Source organism: Echiichthys vipera, assembly GCF_963691815.1.
Source record: "Echiichthys vipera genome assembly, chromosome: 1".
NCBI lineage: Eukaryota > Metazoa > Chordata > Actinopteri > Perciformes > Trachinidae > Echiichthys > Echiichthys vipera.
The window spans coordinates 16489307-16511514 of record NC_139826.1 but is presented as its reverse complement, the minus strand read 5'-3'; the positions used below and the strand labels follow the sequence as shown (position 1 = coordinate 16511514).

The 22208-nt window shown below is 41.5% G+C and overlaps 1 protein-coding gene across 1 annotated transcript in view; it reads right to left on the bottom strand.

The window, feature by feature from the left end:
- atosa (atos homolog A) overlaps positions 1-18285 on the bottom strand; it is a 33190-nt gene extending 14905 nt beyond the window's left edge. The window contains exon 1 of the mRNA XM_083918898.1: positions 17233-18285. Coding sequence (XP_083775024.1) covers positions 17233-17263 — 31 coding nt within the window. The 5' untranslated portion in view covers positions 17264-18285. The remainder of the gene's footprint in view (positions 1-17232) is intronic.
- Between the last annotated feature and the right edge of the window lie 3923 nt (positions 18286-22208).

Here is a 22208-nt window from a genome sequence, read left to right as displayed (position 1 = left end):
TTTATTTCATTATTATGTCAGTACAGCTCAAGGTTGATATGGAAAATCGGAGAGAGAGGGAACGACATGCAGCAAGTGCCGCGGCTCGGAGTCAAACCAGGGCTGCGGCTGTGAGGACTCAACTTCAGTATATGGGGGTGCTGCTCTATTACGTGGGCTACCGGTCACCCCATTTAGTGCATATTTAGCAGATTCAGTGTGGATAGAGAGCGGTGATGTGACGCAACAGTCAGATTGCTATTAGATGCTTTCTAAAAATAGGAAATGATGCCCCCTCTAGTTATTTAGGCGATTACTTGATCTGGGAAAACATTACTCGTGCCCATCCCTAGTTCAAAGATGGGTGTGGTTCATGCAAAGGCAGCGGAAGTAGGGGGGTATAAAGTAGAGAAAGGGCCACTGCACCACCACTTTATGCGCCTGGCCTGAGTTGCCGTCACGGTCGGTGTGATCCCATCGCAAGATTACGTTTTGTTAGCAGTAATATGTCTGTTTTAACAGAGAGACAGATGGGAAGATGGACAGACGGACACACACGCGCACGCGCACACACACACACACACGCACACACGCATACACGCCGGCCCATTAATCTGTGCAATGCGGCCACACAATCACTGCATGGTTGGCCCTCTTTCTAAAGCAAAAGCTGCTCTGCTCTCTGCAGACAGAGACAAACATTCACACACATATACTTGCAGCTAATTTGAATGCTGTGCAAGTAGCCATATGGCAAAAACCACTCCCATCCGTCTCTGCTCAGCCAGTGCATTTCACTATGTATGTTATATTTTAGTGACCATGTTTCATTTAAATGAAGCAGAGAGCACAGCTAGAGTCTTGCTAGTATTTTCTCATTAGTGATGTGCCGTAGTTGGGGGACTAAAGACAAAAGCCGGGGGCAGATGAGAAAAAAAAAAAGATTTACAGATCAAAGTCTTTGTGGGAACAACACTGATGAGCTCACCTATGTCTGGGCTACTGGTTATCAAAGACAATATGAGATAATATACTGCAGGGCAGCAAAAATGGAGAGACGAGACGTCAGAGGGAGAGAGACAGAAGGTCGACATAGATATTGGAAGAGACAGATGAGTAGTCTAAAGGACAGACGGCATACACACACTGTTAGTTGAAAAGGCAGACAGGACGTCATATTAACGATGTTCGCAGTTAACGGTCTGTCAAGAGAATTTCATGCAAACGTTTGAAACCTAGCAGAAAAGAAAGTGAATGAGGTGGCATTTGCATCAGCTGAGTTGATATAAAAACTAATCTTTCCAAGTGTCAAAACCCTTCTACAAGAAAAACGTTCGCGAAAAAAATGTGATATCAAATATAAACGTTGCTGTTCTTTTGTGACAGCTCCTAAAGATAAAAGGCAGGCAGATTGCAGTGGACAAATATATTACAGAACGTCTAAATAGACCTTTGAACTGTTGTACTATAAAACTGAACAAATTGTGATTTGGCTGTGTTATCTTACTAACTCAACATTTTCTTTTTCTTTTTTTAAAAACTGCTCAAGAATCAGACCAACAAGGAAAACAGGAAAACACCAAGACAGACTGAGATAGATGGATGAAAAAGCTGAGTTTATAGGGACAGATCATTAACCAGAGGTTGTTACAATTCCACATACCTGTTCTGTAACATGTCCAAGCCTTATACTCACATTCATTTCAAAAACACAATACTCACAAAAATATTAAAGAATGGCTAGAGTGGTAAACTCATAGCTGCTGTGTTTCAGTTTAAATGACAAGGCCGGCTGTGAAAATAAATAAATAACTGTCTACAGCTACTGTTGAGGTTCCCCTGAGCAGGACACTAAAGCCCCTAACTGCTCCGGTGGGGCTGACTCCATTTTCTCAAGATGAATAAATAATAAAACCAAGAGAACAACGGTCGGTACAACGACACCAGTTCCTTAATGAAAACCGATACAGCTAGGACTAAGGATGTTTAAGATCTGAGACTTAAAATGCTATTTTGGTCACCGTGTTTAAAATCGTTTGAGGTCTTAAGTTGATGTGATTAAAGACATTTCAATTTGCTTTTGGACCTGCAGACTGTAGATAACCAGCCTGCCTGGAGGCCTCTGTAATAATAAACGGCATTTCCAGGCAGCTTCAGTGCAGCAGTCTGCTGAGCTTGCTGAGGTGTGTCGGCTTAACACACAATGATATCTATCTCCTTCTGAATGGAGCTAGAAGGTTCAACATTCCCAACGGCAAATTCCTTGTTTCGGAAAAGGTACAGCACCGGATGTCCTCGGTGGGAAACGACTCAAAGCAAATTATTTTTTTCTGCACTCTGCAAAAAAGTGATGTTGTAATGACCCGACCTTGAATCATGCATGGACACGCATATTAAATGGGCCTTAGTACATGTATGGTACAACAGGGCCATGTGATATTTGAACTGCAATTTTAATTCAGCAAGAATCTCAGCTGCAACAAACAAAACAGTTCATATTTCTCAGTAGTTCAACACATGACAAGACTGTGTGACTTCTCTTGAACTGTGCATTGGTAGACAGAGGGGAAAAATGTAAATATAACACAGAGTTAGAAGCACTTGTATGACATGTATGTTCAAACAGTTTAGCCATAATTGGAGCACCAGCAATAGCCAACGCAAAATACAAAGTGATGAAATCGACGCACTGTATACGGCCGCATAACAGTGTGTCATCGTACTCACTGAATTATCCTAGGATCAGGAAGATTACAGAGGCACTATATTTATTTTCAAAGGGCAACCCTTGGAATAGTGAGACAAAATCCCACTCTTCATTCTGGGTTAGAAATGTGAGATCCTTATCAAGAATTCTGCAGCCTAACACACACACACACGTTCATATACAGCTGCACTTTTATGATGAATACGCAGAGGCAGAATGGGAGATTACACTGACAGTTCTTCCATGCTAAATCTCTTCACTGCAGCCCCCGGTGAGATAAATATAGACACAACTTGTTAGCTTTCATTTTAAGTTTTTTTCTCTCTAATTTCAAAGGGTAGGTTCTTCTTACAATCAATTATTTGATGACTGTGATGGCGTCTGCCAGCAGCGGCCATGTTAAAATCCACCTGGCTGGGCTTTAAAAGGTTGTCTGATGTCCACAATGTAGCTGTCCCAAGACTATGAAAGCACATGGCCAGTTTCAAAGTATTCAAATGCAGTGGGAGCAAAGCAGGTGGCAGATTTGGAGAGTCAGCAGCTCTGGCCACTGCTTTTCACCACCATGGGAATTGTTTGCAGTGCTGTCTTTTCTGTTCCCAGTTCTGCAGTCTGACTATATCTGGAGACCAGCTGGTCTGCAAGATCAACTAAACGTTCTCTTCTTTCCCTATACATTTCAAGGTTTACCATAGCTTGCTTATATTTTTCCTTAAAGTATGTTCTAACCAACTCTCCATTTCTATAAGCACTTTACAACAAGACTGTGGTTCCAAACATGCTGCATGTCCATCAGAGCATCTCTCTCAGTGCAGCAGTCTCACTCAGTATCTACTGTATGCATGCATTCACTTTTAGTACATATGAATATGCATGTAGTAACCTGTAGCACAATCTGGTAAATACAGAGCAGCCAACACCATAACGTTCGAAGTATTGATTGACATGACTTTATCTGCTATTTAGGTTGGTGCTTACAGCACCTTTTAAACTCATAGCACCATAAACTGAAAGTAGGTCATATGGTACCTACAGATTCCCACTATACGTGATTTTTTTTTTAAAGTGCAAGCCATGAATGTATTATTAGAACTACACTGCTCAGCCTTGCAGACATTTTTTTCCAGTGGACACTTGTGGTATTGTAATGAAGAAAAAAAAGATTTTCCCCATAGGCCACTATTGTAAAAGAGACATCTGCAAAGGCCACCTCGAAATGCAAACAAGGTTAATTATAAATCTTTCAATAATGAATTTTGAATCCATGTAGGTTTAATATTCATACAACTTAACAAAAGCAGAGAAAGGCATTTTTTAAAACCTGTGACATCCTCACATTGTAGAGTCTATAGGTCAAGTGGGGACTCACAGGAGAAACACTGTGCATATTCAGTGTGCCGCATACCTTTGAAGTAAAACCAGAAGCCAGGAAACATCATGGCGTATGCACCAGGCGAGCAATTCCCATTGAGCTGAATAGGTGCCATGTTGGGGTCCAGTATCCAGTTTTTATAATTCATCTTCAGTGCAAGCACAGAATTTGTGCTTTTCAGATTTCATGCTAAAATCTTTAGCTTTACTTTATTTACAAGAAGTGCAAATTCTGATTGTTCTGAGGCAAGGCTGCCACCACTATTGTCTGTTCATGTTCCTCATAATGGTGTTGAAAGGCAGAAACAAATGATTCTGTCACTATTTTCGACAGCAGACCAACGGGAAGTCTAGCGGTGTTTATTTCTGTAGACAGCTGACTAGCGATGGTGTTGTTGTCATGACTTCATGCATATTGTGTCTTCAACTTCCCATGTGTAAAACATGTAGACAGGCAAGTTTGAACAACGTAGCCAATGTTATTTAGTACAGCTGATAAAAAATAAGAAGCTTAATATTATATTTGATCTCAACACCTGAGTTATTTTGTAGTAGCAATAGACACTTTAGGTTATTTCAAAACAAAAAATAGACTTTTCTAAGTATTTCTGAGCAAAAAATTTATATAAAAACTATAATAAAAGTTATAGTATTCTATCAAAACGGCAGAGATTCAAACAAAACATCCACTTATTCAATGCACCTATTGGGTGTTAAATGTTTCAATATTGCTTAATTTCCTGTGAAAGCAGAAATTGCAGTAGGATTTAAGACACAATGAACTGAGCCCTTTGGCAAAGAACAACAGCATCACTTGTCTTTTTTAAGTCCCAATACAAAAAGAGGTGTTGCAGTAAAAAAAAGGGACTTGGGACTACAGAAGAACAGTGATCGACGATCACAACTCTGGACCAAGGAAGAAAAGGGGGGAAATAGTGTTGCCAAGGACACGGAGACTGTGTTAAACATTCCCGTCACGGTGATTGAAGAGTGTCTGTGTGTGGGAATGAGCTGCACCAATATGCGTCTTTGTATGTCACAGTGAGCTGCAGCTTGACAAGAAAACGTTTGAAGGCAATTAATGCTCCTGTTGTGCTCTGAGTGAGTGTGTGTGGGTGACGTGCACTGGGCATACACAACATGTGACTGTTTTGTGTTAGAGCGTGTTGTGCTCTGACTGTTTACCGTGTCCTTGCACTGTATACTGAGACTGCCTGTTGTGTCTGTTAAGCTGTATTATGTGACCATACTTGCTTTGTGCGTGGGTTGAGCCTGTGTAGGTATGGATAGCTGTTTTCTCATATGAACTCCGGACAATGTCCGACGAATCAGGCCCAGGCATTGTCTGAAGCTGCCCTTTTACACATGCTCACAAGACAGGAGATTGTCTGTGTCAGATGCATTCTCAGTTACTGTAAATACACAGACTGGTTTGAGCCCGGTTTATGCTTGTGGTAGTGTCCCCTGTGCAAGGGGTGCACATACAAAAACTTCAGGTTTCATGCCCTTTGCGTTAATCGCAAAGGCTCTAAAAGTTATTGTGGTATTTGGTCAAGGGGTAGCACCTGGGTGGAGCGTGCAGAAGGAAGAACATGACGCCGGTTTGTAATTTGTTCATAAACAAAACTCTTGCCGTTCCTTGAATTTGACTATTGTTTTTGACGTTGTTCCTTATCGACAGAAGTTCCCGTATCCCGTCGTCTCTCAAGTATTTGTTGCTGTGTTCGTGTTAATCACTCTTCTTCCCCCTTCCGGTTTTGCGGAATCCGCATCACAGAAACTCTCGGCCTCAATCAGACACTAGACAGACTTTTTATTAGGGAGCTGGCAGGTTGAAATCTGTTTAATATCCAGTACAACGGATTCAGACATTTGCGTTCTCACATACATCTCCTCCGGGTAATGTCTAGATAATTGCAGGTTTGCAGGGCATGTGTGAAAGGAGCTTATGTTATTGTAAATGTGTCTGAGTGTTTATGTCACTCTTGTATCTTTTGCTCTCTCACTCTCGCTGTGGCAAAGTATTAGAAGATTGCTGCTAAATTACAATTGTAATGAGAGGGTCAGCGGTGTTTCCATTGTGTTTTTTAACATGAATCACATGTCACTGCCAGCTCAACTTTCCTGTTTTTGTCCCCCCCTTTGTTACGCCATAAAAAAAACACTGGAAGTGGTGGCAAAGTCTGCCAAGAAACTGGAATATTTTTGCCAGAAGACTTTAAAGAATGGTACGGATCACTGATAAGGAAAAGCTAATCCAGATTCCGTTTAATGTGCTAAAAATAAACAATTTGTCTTTAAATTACTACTAAGAGACTGGGTGATCCTGCTATTTTAATTTCTACTTTTTTTAAGTTGGCTATCATCATCACCCTTGGCCTGTGTCTGTCAACCACTACTTACTACCAGAAACTTGTATCATGGTCAGGGTTTACAATATTATGTTTAAGTCTTAGAGTCTGCCTTTCTCAAAACTTTTCCAGTTTACTCCCACTTGATTAACTGAAATGTTTCTTCAAATCTATGGACTTTGGATCCATTGTGTGTGTGTTTCCCTCTCTCCCACTCTGCAACACAAAGGGGCAGATTCACAGCACACGTAGCAACAAGCCCTGATTGGCTGAGAGGCGTTAGTACTGTTCCAGCTAAGGAGAACCCTTCTTCTGTTTTGTGAACTCAGCTGCTATTATTCTCCCACTGCCAACAAATAAACATACACTGAACCAGACTGACACCCCACCTTGCCCTCTCTCTCACACCCGTCATTTCCATAAAGAAAGCTATTGTTTAGAAGCTGAGCAACTTACATACTAGAGAAGTCACATGGTAAACAAGCTCTGAGCCTCTGGAAAAAAACACTTTTCATCATGATGCATACACACTTACTGCAACAGACACAACTTATCTCAGCCTCTGTCTGACCTGGGGCCTGATTTAAGAGAGCAGCTGTGTGCTATGTCTATCAATTAGTACTTCTTTCACTTTATTGTTGACATGTCCTTGTCTCCCTTTTCCATACACCTTTCTGCTAGCTAAAATTGTACAAGACCTGAAAATGTTTTGTTCACTAGGTATCTAGCTTTTTGTGACATCAGTACATCATCTAGTTTAAACCCACACTTACTGCAGTAAACTTTTGTTGAGTTCATGCACACAAATCCCCTTAAATCACTTGTGCTGTTCAGCTTCTTACTAGTCTTATGTCGTTTCTGAATGATGAAAGCACCCCATCTCGTTAGGTAACCATGGTTGAAGGAGTGCCAGGAGTTTGCTGGATTCCTTTGCAACACACTAGGGCTGGGTAATGTGGCTAATATTTTATATCTAAATGACCAGGGTCGGAAATTAACTAACTGCTTTGTTACATTTACCCGTGTGGCGCATAATCATCTGAGATTTACTCGCCAAACTTAAAAACTGCTTGCATTTGGCGAGTGTTAATTTCGTACCTTGCTAATGACGTAAAAAACATTTTTTTTAAGCCAACTCAGAAGTTAACATCACCCATTTTTCCATAGGATCTATGATTATTACAGAAATTAAGCTCAGGGGCAAACAAAAGTTTATAATACTTGCACGCTTTGTTCAGCAAGACGCTTAAAGGCGGAAAAATCCAGAGTGGAGTTATTGACATATTTCATGTTGTTGAACAAATTGTAAAAACCTCTTAAGCTTGTGTTAACCACAGACCATATTTCAGGCATCTTAGAAAAAGCCCATTAAAAAAAAAAACCATCGGCTTCAAAACGAGAGAACCATAAGTGCAAAAATCCTAACTCATTTTCAAGTTTTAGGACTCATCCCTGCATCACTCTAAAGAATTTGAATAAGATGCAAATTTACATACTCATTGCAAAACACTACCCACAAAGGTGTAAATTAAAGCCCAGACCTGCTGAGACATGCTGGGTCAAGAAAGAGATTCAATATGGTCTGCAACTGAAGTCCTTGAGTAAGGTACTTAATGCCCCTATTATTCAGATGAGTTGCTTGGTGGCTGAAAGAGGAAGACTGGTTGCACTGGGCAGCTTCAAGGTGTGAATGCATTAGGCTGAGTAAATGTCAAGCAGAGTGAAGCTTGGAAAAAACTATGTGCTGTAAACTTTCAAAAGATAAAAAAAAAGACTCATGAATACTCAATGAGGTAGGCATACCTGTGGTTAAAGGTCACTTACATGTACCATGTGTGGCATGTACTTGTTGACAATTTATCACACTTGTCTCTCCTAACCAGCCTCTTATCTTTCCTGAAATGCCAGAAAAATGATCTCCAGTGACCTTTTTGACGTAACCCACACATACTGTAGCTAGGCCCCCTAAGCCCCTGTTATTCAGGTAAGAGTGGTCATTTGCAGACTCATTGTTTAACTAACACCTGTTATGTAACAGGATTGGAGTGAGTGCAGCATTACTGGTCAAGGCAGGCAAAGTGGGAAATACTAACCCCCAGTACAGTATGTCTGTAATAGAGATGGACCAATCCATGTTTTTCAGATCCAATCCAATACCGATACCTGGGCTGAGCGTATCGGCCGATACCCTGATACTGATCTGATACTACTGTTGAATGAAGGAAGCGTATACCTTGCCATGTGAGTGAAGGCCTCAGGCTTGACATAAACATTTAGCCTTGTTAAAAAAAAGGTAACAAATTAACACAGATATAAATGTACTTAATATTATTTATTAATAAATAACTAAGTGTACATTAGCGGGAAAAATAAATAAATAACATTTCCATGTAAAGTGCACTGCAAACACGTATCTTAAAATGTAATGTCTTTACCTACTCTGTAAAGTGTCCTGAGATAACTTTTGTTATGATTCGGCACTATGAATAAAATTTAATTGAATTTATGTAAAAAATAGCAGCAGCCTGAAACCCAACAAACAATGGAATAATTAACTTGCTGTGTGTAATACTAATAAAAAAGAAATGACTGGATCGGCCTCATTCATCCGATATCCGATCCAGCTAATAAGTCACATCGGAGCCGATATCCGATTCGGGTATCGGATCGGTGCACTTCTAGTCTGTAGTTATATAGCGTTGAGGTCGCATTCACATAGCCTCAGGCAGCTCTGGCTAATTGTCGCAGAGTCGGCCGGCAGAGGGAGCGTCACGTATGGCCTTTTTGAGTGATGCCCTGTTATGTTCTTTTACCCCCTAATGTAGCGCAAGTAGATTGAGGCTATTGTTTTCCGTCAGATCATTGTTAAGATCTCAACATGTCGGACTGTATTTGAAGGCAGCTCCATTTCATAGAGAAAGAGAATAAGAAAAGCAACGAAGGGACTGAGCAACAGGGCTGGAGCATGGCTCCCAGGAAGTGTGCTGGACTAAGCCAATTTGACATGCTGGCCAAACGGTGAAATTGCAACTACAGGCTCTGTCACGTGATGCCATTGGGCCCAAATAAATTCTTCCCGTTAAATTAAATGGCAAATGAAGTAGTGGCTCTCATCCTGGTATTTTCAGATGCAGAAAGTTTATTTTTTTGGCCTCATGCGCCACTGAGCAACTTTCATTGGAATGAAAGATGTTGGGTTGCAATTTCCCCAAAAGTTTAATCCGTCTCAACTCTACACTGCTGCGTTTTTGCCGTACTGCTTGATCTAATCTGAAAGACCCACAAACAATGTACACTATAGGTACAAACTTTCACATTTTCATTTTATAGGAATGACACATGTAATGCACATCCCAATTATTTACATTATTGGCAAGAAGGTGAAAACATCTAGATTTCTTTATGAGACTAAAAACGTTAAAGAGGATTTATCCTACAAAACAATGTTCTGGAAACATACACGGTTTTACGCTGTAGGAAGTGAATTTAACTGTGTATATAGATGGGGTGGCCTTGCTCAATTCCTGTATCCTTTAATGGAAACAAATTATTTACTACAGTAGTTTAAATGTCAGCAAGCTGCCTCCTGGTATCTATGGGACAGTAGGGCAGTAGGACAAACCATCCTCTCTCTGTAACCAAAACGACCCTGTCCAACGTGAATGACCTCTCCTGTGCTGCCGATGCCAATTTCTAGAAAGGAGAGTCCAAATTGAGCAACCCGAGCAGTCTAGCTCCAAGGGCCACATGAAAAGTATGTCAGCTGTGGCATAGTAAGTGACTGGAATTAACCAATCAGGACAAAGAAGCACAAGGCCAAAGTCTTGATGTGTCTAGAATAAAAACTCTCACTTTATTCTTATACTGAATGATTAATCTGCCGCAAAAGACCATCAAACAGCTCTTGTTCATCTTCTCTACTATTGGGTGCTTCTTACCTTTACAATACTTTTACTTCATGAATTTATCTTTTGGAACCCCCTATTGTCAGGACTTGAAGTTACAACTCCTTGACCCCTAACTCCAACAACAGCATTCATTAACAGCATGTTTCAACATCAAAAACCTAACAACGAAAAATAAACTGATGAACACTCATGACAACACGAAATATTTCTTTGAAAGATGGTCTTTCTAAACAGCAGGGGAATCGCCTCACTCAATATCGAGGCTGGTTGTTGGCCTGAAAGCATTTAGATGAGACAATGGAGAAAAGGAAAGGGGATAGTTGTGTTGAGTCTCAAATTAACTTAACCTCACACTCTCGTAAATAAACAATGTGTTTAACGCCTCCACAATGAGCCCCTGAGGTACTCACCGGCAGGCAATGGGAATTTGCGTGAGCATGATTCTATTACTTTAAATTAATCGTACACGTTAGAGTTGGATCAATTATCACTCCTTGGATATTAACTGGTTGATATTAGATTTCTCTTGATTAATCAGATTTAGTGGTAACCCCCAGAGTGAATACACAGATTACAAGTCATAGAATACAACACCTCTTCATTGTATGTTTCTTGTTCGGTCTTCATGCTGTTACCAAACATTAGGTTAGTGCCAAATAACTGTAAACCCTATCAGTCAAGTCTTCAGAGACTGTGTGTCAATATCAACATTAACCAGTCGGGGAAAATTTGTGACTGACTTTTTTTTTATTTCCTTATTAATTTAAAATTAATTCTGTTACTGATGTGCTCTTTGAACAAGACTAAGAGCTAATGTTCTCAATGTCTTCATCCAGCAACCAACATAATCATACTGATAAATCTGTCAAGCTGTACTATCACCCATAAGAGGCAAAGTCCCTCCCCTTATGGTGGATACCCATGGGACCTTTTTTTCAGTATATTTGTATATTTAACGGGTTCAAAACTGATTTGTTAACTGTTGACTGTTGACCCACTCCTGTGGGGGACACCAGAAGGGGAGACACATTGCCTCTCTATTTGATTCTTGTGTTTTAGGTAGTAAGTTAACCACGCTCTATTTTTGTCAATATGCTTTTTGTCATAATATTATCAGCAGATGGTGTTGTTGGAGGTGTTAAGTGCTGAGGCGTTACAGTAGATGAAGTCAATGTGACGTGACTCAGAGGACAGGAGAGAAAAAGAAAGGAGGGGAGAGGATGATAGGATAAGTAAAAGAAGACCAGTGGAGCGAGGAGTGGGAAAGTTGATTCACTACAAGGTCACAGAGAAACAAATTGTTGAAGGTGTACCTTCCCTACCAATCTTGCAGAATGACAATAATCACACAAACCCTGACACACTGCTTTGTAAACACTGCTAAGTGGTTTCTTTATTCTAAAAATAGCAGACATGACAAAGAAATACTCCGAACATTTATGCCAGAGGAGTGCTTAATGTGTTTCTTTAGTTTTTGTGATTTCTGAGCAGGGTGTGCCAGTCCCACAGAACTTGATCTACTTATGTCACATCAGGGGTTAATCAGATCCGACATCAGAGTAAAAGGAAACATGCACAATAGAAGACGCCAGAAAATAACAGTTCACAGTGGTGAATTTCCTATACTAGTACAAGTTAGTACAACACCTACAGATGAAGAAGAGACATGAAGGCATAATCAAAGACAAACTGAACCCCACCACAACACTGCCCCTACCAGGAGAAAACCATCAGGTCCAGATGGCTCTTCCTGTTCCTGCAGAGCTGGCTGCGGGTTGGCTAGGAGAAGCCACAGGGGCGGGAGGATGTTACGAACACCAAATGACATCACTGGCTCAGTGGCGCCCTGGCAGCAGTAATGTGACCCATGCTGCTACTTTCAGCTTTAGCCAGTCCAGCACTAAGTCTGGATGGTGTATTTTTATGTGTCCGTACAGCTTGTTAACACTGAGCCATAATACGGAGTGGCTGTACTACTCTGTTTGAATTTTGTGACTTGAAGTCTATCCGTAGAGGGTAACAGTGAACTTGTGTACATATACTGGAAAAAGGTTGATGTGCTTAATAACATGTTCCAGCATTATGTAAGAGTAAGACTGGTCGCCCAATCCTATATAGCTACTTATGGTCAAACCTGTCACAACATCATTGATTTAGGCAGATTACTCCGGGGGTCAGGATAGTAATTCACAGCTGAATGCCTACCCAGTATTGGTATTCATTGGAAAAGGCAGCTCTGAATCTAGCTGTACAATGGGGAGTCCAATATCCATGTTCAGTGCAGCGCGGTCCGCAAATGGCAGTGGTGTATTGAAACACGTTGACTTGAACTTGCAGATGAAATGAATACCTAACGTAAGATTGTGTATGCATGAACGGGAGTATCTTTAGGTGAGAAAAAGTAATTAGTAACAAAAAATTATAGGATCTGTTTTAGGAATAAAAAAAGACAAAGAACACGGGCCTAGTAAATAAAAGGAGTCAATCAAGAAAGAAAGGGGGAAATAATTACACAGATGGACTCCAACTGTGTGAGGAGTAAAACAGAAGACAACACCTGTTCTGTCTGCCTCCTGCTATGGGGTAAATCTCTGCCCAGGAGGATGCAAAGACAACACAGGAGTAGGTGCCATACAGGAACACCGTGAATTTTCACTCTGGGTTATCTGGCAGTGCGTTTAAATGCAGTTTAAAAACCTGACTATATTCAGGTTAAGGGCATACTCTGGTTTATCAAACACCATGTAAACTCCTTACCCCGGGTAAAATCAGAGTTCTCATACCCCGGTTAACCTAGAGAACTCCTTCAGTACCCCGATTATTCATGCATGTAAACAGCTTCCCTGGGTTACTTTCAGGTTTCGCAACTGCGCATGCTCCGTGGGTTATAACTCCATCTCTTCACTCCGCGGCAGTGGCTTTTGACACAGAAATAGAATAAAACAGGAAGCAACGGCGCCGAAAACAACGTGAAAAAAACAATAGACAACAACAATAGAACGTTACCTTTAAACCGAGTGACTTCACAACGGCACGAAACATCACTACAAAGAAGACCCGTTTCGGTCGCAATTCTGTCCAAAAGTCGACCGTTTTTGATTTTGACAAAGGTGAACCAGAAAAGAAAGCCGTATTCCGACCAGCTGTATGTTGGCAGAGCGCCACCAACTATACTGGAGGTCGAGTTCCTCCATCATTTTCCCATTCAATCCCCTTTCATGTACATGTGGGGAACTTCAATAATCTGATTACTCCCTTCACCGGGATAAGGCCATTTTCAGGTTACTGATGTGCATGTAAACGCACTGTGGGTCTCTCCATAGTGAGAGTGTATACTACTCTGATCCGCTGGCATGTGGCTGGGACATCTCAGGGCAGCTGTAATCTGGCTGAGAGCACAACAGAAGGCAGGCAGTGGAGTAAGTTGGGTGAGGGGGGGACTTGTATTTAACTCCTCCTTAAAGGACTAATGACTCCAAACAGGAAGCAGCATCATACAACCACGCAGAATAACACAACAGAGAGCAGGAGCACAGCGCTGAGGCTGCCAGCTCTCTCCAATATGACTAGCTCTGAGGTCATCTCTCTGTATATTGTTTAATGTGTCTGAAAGGGGGAGAGAAGGGGAGCTGTGATTTGAGTGCAGGACATAAATGAGGAAGCACTCAGTCACAATCCTAGCTCTTTGATCATACATTTCACCATATTGCCATCAAATGTAAAGTTTTTTTTGTTTGTTTGTTTGGTTTAATTTGTAATGTCCCTTCAGTGATTTGGTTGTGAAGAGGACTGTGGCTGAGCAAAAACAGCCTATTTTTAATGATGTAATTAATTACAATGTGGTTTTCCAATAAAACTTTGCCTTTAATATTTACATATTCATGTGGATGCACGATAACAAAATGATGTATTCAAGGATACAAATGAAACACAGCTTTACCACACCTCAGCTGAAACAGTTTGAAACCCGATATGACGAGCCATGTTTTCCCTTACTGGTGAAAACCGGTCCTGAGTTTTCCATAGCTGCTCTTTAGGGGGACCTGTAAAAACTGACAGTTGAGCCACATGTTCAACAGCACAGCGCTTATTAGGGCCAATAGCAATCTGTTTGCAAACTCTCTGCTACACTCAGTCTCTCCTCACACCCGCATGCACTCACTCACTCACTCACACAGACACGCCATCCTGACTCACAGCTCAACTCAAGAGAAAAACAAGGGGGTCAGATGACTCTGGTTAGGCCCCTGAGCTGAACATAAGTGCTCCTCTTTCCCTTTATAATAAAAGCATGGCTCACAAAGAGATGCTGCGTGAACATGAAGAAGATTCTGCTTATCTGAAGTCTAAATTCTTTGTTTTAATCAGGAGCTGAAGACCCATAGACTGAAACTGTTTTTTTCGTTGGATTAAAATTTCTGATACAGGGTTCCCAACTTATACCAGTGCTCTTTGGATTGGTCACAACAACCTGACATCTATTGATTTATGTTAACATAGCACAGACACAGATTTGACATGTTGAGCATCACCAGTTGCCATAATCCCCTCTCAAGGTGCTAAAGGTGGAATGAGAACCAAGTTATGGCAGGGTACAGCGTGAATCTATCAACTCATCATCACCAACCAGAAGCTTTGGCTGGACTTTTGACACCCACCTGATCAGGAGGTCATAGCCTGTGAGCTTGTTGAAAGGGTGTGAGTGTTAGGTGTACATGTCTGGACTTGTTCAGTTCTCCCTCAAACTTAAAATAGCACTGCTCTCCTAGGAACCTTCAATCAAGCATCAGAACAGCTAAACTGCTTGCTCTGCAGCATGCTCAACTTGAAGTTCACACTGCACAGATTCCAAAATTGTCAGATTGCTATACTGTTCACACTACACAACTTGCTGTCTTGTAACCGTGAGTCTTTGCGTCATGGTTTTCACACTACATGACCGTGACAGGGGATGATCTTGTAGTGTCACCCCCCCCTTGAGGAATGCCTGATGAGAATGTCTGGTCTTCAAAGTACATTTTGTCACGAAAAGAAGTGACAGGAAAATGACGTAGTGCCATGCACAGGATAGGATTTTTCTATATAAGCACACTGCGGAACTTTCCTTGTAGTCATGTTTGTTTGTTTGTTTCAACCTATACATCCATGGTTTCCACACGTCTTAACTATATACTGTATGTTCTGTTTCCTCTAGGTGCATCAGCCCGTGTCTTGCACTCACATTGGCTCTTGGACTGCGGGACAGGTTGAGATATTTAGCCTGCTAGATCTGGAGTGTGTCTGCGAGGAATCAACGAGCTTCTCGGCTCACTTCTTTGAATAGTTCACACATAAAACTCATAGATTTGCGATTGTCGAACCAATGCCGATTTGCATCGGATCTGGGGCTTTTTGTTTGAGTGTAAAATTAGGCCTAAAGTTGGGTAGCATGAACAGCCTCTCTCACCACTGCAGTCCCTTTCTCTGAGAGCAGGGAGAGGAGAGAGGCAAAAGAAGGAAGGTGTGTGGGCTATCAGAAATCTGGTGTCTCCAACACATAAATGGAACAGTATGTGCTAAATAACAATAGCCCCATCGTGTCTGCCAGTCAAACAGGGAGCTACTGCTGTGGAGCAGCTTCGACTGGCACTAGCGTTCATAATTAGAACATGACAGTGAGTGGGCCAACCTGACACGGTGACAATCCATGAAGGGTGAAGAACAGACTTGCTGCCTTAGGCCAACAGTTTGGCTAATACAAGGCAGGCATTCTGAGTATTGGTTGTGACTCCTCTCAATATCCACTAATTTGATTCACTATTCCTACCAGCACTACAACATACAAGAGAAGTGTTGCTGTTCACAGATGACCCAGCATGTTGTGCTGTATTATTAGGCGATAATTACATTGTACAGTGTAAGACAGTGTGTCCTTTACTCTGGCTAGTCACCTCATACAGATGTCTGGGTCAGTGCTTCTATATAAAGGTTTAGATACTACAGCCAAGGAAAGGCCAGGCTGGGGTTAAAAGTCCAGGCCCATATAGGGCGCATGTTTACTCTTTTACTGTGTTTTGGAGTCCCATTACCAGCATTTTGTGCTCCAAGGAAGATCCTGCAGGCCAGTCAGCAACCTGACTGCAGTTTCATAACCTATGCAAAACACAAAGACTATCCCAGATTGACTGCAGCTAATCTCATCATGACTGAGAACAGTGGCCCTTCACTGCTTCCAAGTATGGTACTATTGTCTTGTTGACAACAGATCAAATCAGCTGTTACCCTTGATCACAAACAAGAACGTACAATCGATCACAAAGTGATTATTTTGGTTGATACAACAAAGGAACTTGTCACGTCTGGGTGCAGATTAAGGTACTGAGATCACCTTTACAAATGAATGCAATAATAAAATTAGCATAATCACACTGAAACAAACAAGCGTGTCCCCCCTGTCCCTGTTTTACCTCTTGCTGCAGATAGAGCAACATGTAAACAGGTTGCAGAGCATAAGGAAGGAGCCTGATTTCCACAACAGGGTGGGTGTCAAGAACATTTTGCACCAGCCCAGTGCAAGAGACTGTCAAAACAAGAGCTACTGGAAAAGGGAACAGCATTTGGCACGAGAGGATCTTGCAGGTTATATGTTGGTGCGGACGAAAATGGGGAAAAGAAACAGCTGACAACCGAGTAACAACCAAAACTAGAGCAGCAAACGTGTGTTATGTGTTTGTACATGTCCTCATCGGGTCAGGCTATGTTAATTCACATAACCAGCGACCAGGATGACCAGCTGTTACATCATTCCCTGGCCTGATTCTTCTCTCGGGGAATGGGTACGGCCAGTGCACTAAAAGCTGGAAACACACAGTTTGCCCACACACTGGCCATCAAGTCCACTCTACATATGTCGGTGTGTTTGCGGTGCTCCACATACCTCGCTCCGACTTCATGTTGTCCAGTGTCATCAGGTTGCCTTCAGGGTCTCTTTGCAGGGTCTTCTCAGTCGTCTCTTCCTCTATCCCACACAGCCTTGACAGCAACACAACGGTGTCTGGACCCCTTCCCCCCCAAACCCCTCTGTTGACCGAGACCTGCTGTATTATTAGCTAAGCAATAATATCTGCTTTGATGCCTGTATGGTGGTGCCAGCTGCCCCCTATCCAACAACAAAGCATTGCTTTGTTAGCATGCTACTGTACGCTTCCATCCATTCGCACTTTATCGTTCAAACTGACTAACACAAAGACAGCTGTTAGCCAGTTACAGTTAGCGTTAGGCAATGGAGTTGTCCACCTGACCAAGCCGACTAACTAGTAATGTAAAGTAGCGAGCTGGCTACTCTTACAGCTCGTCTCAAATTCCACCACCTGAACCACAGTGACGTCGCGATGCATTTCTGTGTCCCCTCTCCTGTAACATTGGCTCCTCACAACAACGGCACTCTGCCTGGACGGACGGAGAGGCTGCTAACTCAGCAGTGTGAGCCAGATAAGCAAACACACAACTAACTTAATCGTCACGGTTCGGTTAGGCGTCTTAGTGGTGACGACGACCTCCAAAACATCCCCCAATGTAGAGCAGGTAGCCACAGCTCAGCTGCAAACACCGATTCCGATGACGGACGGTCTCGGTATTTTTTTTTATTTTGTTTTTGCTACGACGGGAACATATTCAGCGCATCGTTAACCACTAACATCAGACGGATGTGCTCCACTTTCTATCCCCCCAAAGCCTTCGAGTCGTCGCCATCTATTTAACGCTAGAAACGCCACCTGTGCGGACTTCCTTCATTAAAACTTTTCAAACCAACAACAAATCGCCACACTCGTTACTCCAGCGCTTCGTTACACACGGCAACGGTTCCCGCGAGCGTTTTCACCCAGTAGCAGATGCTAATTTAACGCTGACAGGCCAGTTGACTGCTCAAAGTAGGAGACTGGGTCGATACTGATATAATTCAGATGAAAGGAGCACCGAGTCCTCCCTTCAGTCGTGATGCTCGCAGTCTGCCTCCCTTCCTCACTTCCCTCCCCACTGCTTGTCAAAACAGATCAGCGCAGCTCCCGTCACGTGTCCCAACAACAGCCCCAGTCGTCACTTCCCTCCCTGCTCCAGCCTCGCATGAACTCGCAGCCATAGCAACCGCAAAGTTAGTAGTGGTACCAAAACTTGTGAGGAAGAAGAAGAAGACGACAATGAAAACATAGTTAATAAAAACAAATAAAACTCCGACGTGGACATGTTTATTTCCACTTCTGTAACATTACTGACAGCGGACAGGAGCGAAACGGTACAAACACGAGATGTGCTGCTCTCTGTAAGCTGATTGGTCAGTGGGATTCGATGCGCGTTCACGTGCGCACATGAGGGTTCGTTTTTGTTTTTTTCCTGTCGTGTACATTTTGTTCTGGCCCCTTGCTCGGCTTGTATGAAGCCAAAGATCGTGTGTTTACGATGATGCTGTTATATGTTGATGCACACAGTATTGGCCTACTGAGAGACTCATAAAGCCAAGACAAGTCCCTGGCAAAGGCTTTAGATATTACCTTTTGATTCTGTATGACTTCTAAAATGAAGGAATATTTGTGCTTGTTTATACTGCATAGAAATGAACTCCCTACCCTATGCGTGTCTCATGTTATGTTAAACAAAAGAGAGTTAAGGTATGAGCTGTGTTTTCAACAATAATAGGGCAATGTTACACAGAAAGGTTACAAAATAAAAAAATTAAAACATGGGAGGCAGGCCAATATTGAGTCAACCATAAAAGTGAAACATGAGACATCTATTTGAGCCCAAGGTGATGGCAATGCAATGTCAGATATACAATACACAATCATATGAGAATGAAAACCTTAAATATCCGCTAATTAGTGCCCTTTTAAATATTTTAAAAACTGCTAAGTAAGCATAAGCGTGTGTTAAATAAATGAAATAGACCAAGGACCAATGGTTCTAGCTTACTACTCTAATAAATACCATACCATACCATACCATACAAACTTTATTTGTAAAGCACTTTATTAAAAAACCCCAGTGAACCAAAGCGCTGTACAAAATCACACATAAAATATACAATCTTTATAATACACACAATGTACATAAAACAAAACAGAATAAAAACAATAAAAATACAGTGCATTCAAAATAACACCATATATAACCAATACAATTATTTAAAACATGTGGGATGTGGCCCATTGTTATTTTGGTATGGCTAAAAAAAAACAACAGAGGGAGAGCTCTTTGTTGCTATAACCTCTTGGAACAAAGGCAAAGGCCAAAATGAGGACACTACAATCTGCTTCACAAATCTGTTTGGCAGCTGCAGTTGCATTTGTCTTATTGGTGTTTGCTACACATATTCTATACTCTACACAGTGGACTTGAGTTTGGTGAACAAACCTGCTAATATAATTATAATATTATGGATAGACTACTAAAAAGTAAGAATGCCTATTGTTGTCACAGGGAGCAAACATTAAAAAAAACAACTAGTGCCAGCAAGAATATTTACTGTGAGTCTATTTTAACGTAAATTGTCCGAGTTGTCCTTTGTTTCTGATGTCAGTGACAAGTGAGCCAGCGAATGTAGGGTAGGCTAATGAAGCCCACAATAAGAATGCAAACATCTATCAGTTGACAATGTGCATTTATCTGGCAAAAGGAGCAAAGCACTGTTGCTGATTTACACCAAAATGATGCTGAAGCAAAAATCTGCCTGCTGTTTAAGATTGCGGTTCCTACACAGTGTGATGAGTCATGAGGAGCCTTATCAGTCAGTATGTTATCATGCACATGACAAAACCAACTCACAATAGAAACCATGTGGTGCCCCCCTGCCTGGGTTTTAGTTTAACAGTTGGGTAAAAGCCGCGGTGCTGCTCAGGTGATTGGCTGGTTGTTGGTGACGACCAGGGGGTTTAAGAAGACTGTGTCAGAGCCATTGTTCAGTTGTTGTCGTCAAAGGGCTCAAACATTTCTCAATGTGTTGCTGAATGGTTAACAACAATATTGACAGCAGACCATTAATAATCGCTACATGGTTAAAGGGGCATTTCATGATACAACTTATTTCACATATATTTGTTATGTTAAATTGTATAATTCAGTTCTAAGTTGTAAAGAGGAAGAAGAAGAATTCCTTTATTAGTCCCGCGAATGAGGAAATTCAATTTTTTTTTCACTCTATTATTTTTCATTTCACACACACAGGCCCAAAATACACACACAGGACCTATATACACGCAACCAATGAGAGAGATGATGTTGTTGTAGCGAGGTGGCTGCCAGTGACCGGCACCCCAAGCAGTTGGGGGTTCGGTGCCTTGCTCAACAGTGCCCAGGAGATGAACTAGCACCTCTCCAGCCACCAGTCAACACTCCATTCACAGGGACTCTAACCAGCAACCCTCCGGTTCCCAGCCCAGTCACCTATGGACTGAGCTACCACCACCCCTAAAATGTGTATGTGTGTCTCTTTAAGATAAAATGTAAAGGGATATTGTTCAGTGAATGCACGCCTCAGTTTGATCTGCTTAGCGTGAAGCAGCTTAATGAGGCTCATACACACTGAGCTCTTTTTAGTTCTGCAACTAGCTAATCACAGCCCAACCTGGAACAAAGAGGTGTGTTACTTTTTTAAGTATGTGAAGGGAAAGCTGACACTTTAATTCGGGGTGTGCCATGACCTGCAAAGGTCTGGGACACATTGAGGGTTGTAGGCCTCGTCAGTGTGATGATGTCATAGAGATAAATCCTGGAGCTCACAGTAGCACAGAGAAAGCTATGAGAACACCTTTAGTAAATTTTAAAGATATATGGGGACATTGTCTTTAAAGTGAAGCTCATTTTGATTTAATATCTGCGTCCATAGTCTAGTGTGGAGTGTAATTGAACTAAACCTATTTTTAGGTATAGATGCCCTGATTTCCAATGTGAGGCAGTTGTCTGTGTTTTTAGATACTATTTTTATTTTTTATTTTATTTTTTTTAACAGATTTGACCAAGTTATTAGAATTGTGGGTTTAAATAATCCCCCTTTATTGAGGGTGTGAAAGTTATGACTTTAGTTTAAATGCAAGTTAATGTGTCCGGAAATATCCACATTACAGCCCCATCTAGTGGCATCATACTAGTGATGCAGCAAATAAAAAATGAAAAAAAAAAATACTGAAGCTTGTATTAATTATAATCAATATATATATATATATATATATATATATATATATATATATATATATATATATATATATATATATATATATAGATAGATAGTAAAAATGAGAAATGCGAAGAGGGAAAGGAGACGACAAGGGAAGGGCAGCTCCAACAACTCCAGGGACTGAAAGACAAATGTTGTACACATAGGAGAGCACCTGAGGTGAAAGAGTGCAGACTTCATTGCCAGGTGCTGGGACTCCCTAGGGTCACTGTCCGGTGACTCTTCAATCTTCATTCAAGGCGAGTACATACGTTCATAAATAGAGTGTCCTTCATCTATGTGGCACACTGCCGTGCTTTTATTCAGTACACTTTGACCCATTTTAAGAGCTGAAAAGTCTATACACACATGCGCACAAACGCACACAGAATAGTTTATTGATTTGTAGCAGGTACCAACAGCTTGAGCATTATTTAGCCTTAGAGTTGCCAACAAGGTGGACGACTGAAATGAAACATCATGTTCTTGTTAACAAAGGCGGATTACTTTTTTATAGGCCTATATTTCTCTTCAGACAATATTCACCAGGTTGATTTTCTTTATACACAGTTTGGCTGAGATATCATACAGTACACTGGTCCTCTGATACCATTGCATCATAAAGGAAATGTATTTCCATGGCTTCTTTGACAAGTTTGACCCGTTTTGGTGTCGTCCAGTGGCACAGTTTGATGAGGATCAATGAT